The 1,175-nt window shown below is 59.7% G+C and overlaps 1 protein-coding gene across 1 annotated transcript; it reads left to right on the top strand.

The window, feature by feature from the left end:
- Window positions 1-142: 142 nt before the first annotated feature.
- Window positions 143-1,162, top strand: DMAC1 (distal membrane arm assembly component 1; the record flags this gene model as incomplete). Its single annotated transcript, XM_042892877.1, has 2 exons — window positions 143-368; window positions 830-1,162. Coding segments are annotated over 2 exons (559 nt in total), but the record flags the coding sequence as incomplete, so codon positions are not given.
- Window positions 1,163-1,175: the final 13 nt, after the last annotated feature.

The following is a 1,175-nucleotide window of genomic DNA, read 5'->3' as shown; positions in this document are numbered from 1 at the left end:
TGAGGGATTATGGGGGAACACAAGGGGTTAAGGGGGTTTTGGGGGGTTATGAGGGAATGTGAGGTATTACGTGGGATTTGGGGGATTGTGAGGGATTATGGGGGAACACAAGGGATTATGGGGGAATATGAAGGATTATGAGGGATTACGGGGGGATTTAAGGGGGATTCCTCGCCCCCGGTGTCTCTGGGAGCTTTGCTGAGGCCGCGTTTCCCCGCAGGCGCTCCCCGAGGTGAGCCAGGAGCTGCTGGCGGAGCGGCAGCGGCACAACGTGCTGGTGCTGGAGGCCCTGCGGGAAGCGGCCAGCACCGAGGAGAACGTGGCCAGGCGTCCCGTGCCGTGGCGGAAGTGAGGGGGTGTGACTTCCGGTAAGACGCTTTCCGGATTGGTTGGCTCACTTCCGATGAGAAGCTTCAGTTTAGGTGCGCTTCCGCTGAAATTTTACTCACTTCCGGTCATCTGAGGGGCGCTTCCGGCGAATCCTTTACCCAATCTCAGTCGTTCGCTGCCACTTCCGGTTTTATACACACCCCATCCCCTCCCTCACCCCCTCGTTTCCTGTAGGCCTCTTGCTAGTTCCGGTTCTGCTTTGGGTCCTTATGGCTTCCTGTCGGGCTGCTGGCACTTCCGGCGGAGTTTCACGTCGTTTCCCGCGGGTTATTCGGTCACTTTTGTTGGGTTGTATTCTCATCTCCGACCTGTCCCTGTAACATCCGGTTGTGTCTATGCGACTTCCGGTAGGCGGTAGTTCTTACCGTCACATCCGGCTCATTTTTTCGGTCACTTTCGGTGTTTGGTTGTTGATTCCGGCCTTTTCTGTTCTCTACAGGGAGCCTAGCGTCACTTCCGTCCGCTTTCGGGTCACTTCCGGTGGCTGTGTGGCGAGCCCCGTCTACTTCCGGTTTGCCTCCAGCCACCTGCTGGGGGTCCCTTGGCTTCCGGCGGATATGCCCTCAACTTCCGGCGCGATGGCGTCTGACCAGCGGACTTTGCTGTCTCGGTGCTGGAGCTGCCGGTTCCTTGGGGGGTTCGCACTGCTCGCAGCCGCCGCTTGGATTTACCGGCGTCCTCGGGCGCTCATACGGAGCGGGGTGACCCCGGGAATGGGAGACGTGGCGCAGATCACCTTCGCCATCTGTGAGAGGCGGGAAAATGGCGGGGGGTTGGGGGGGGGG

This window comes from Lagopus leucura, unplaced genomic scaffold (assembly GCF_019238085.1).
Source record: "Lagopus leucura isolate 7727_CA_CO unplaced genomic scaffold, USGS_WTPT01 32366-0_obj-0_obj, whole genome shotgun sequence".
In the NCBI taxonomy this organism is placed as follows: domain Eukaryota; kingdom Metazoa; phylum Chordata; class Aves; order Galliformes; family Phasianidae; genus Lagopus; species Lagopus leucura.
The sequence above is the reverse complement of the archived record's forward strand: the minus strand, read 5'-3'. Positions and strand labels throughout refer to the sequence as shown.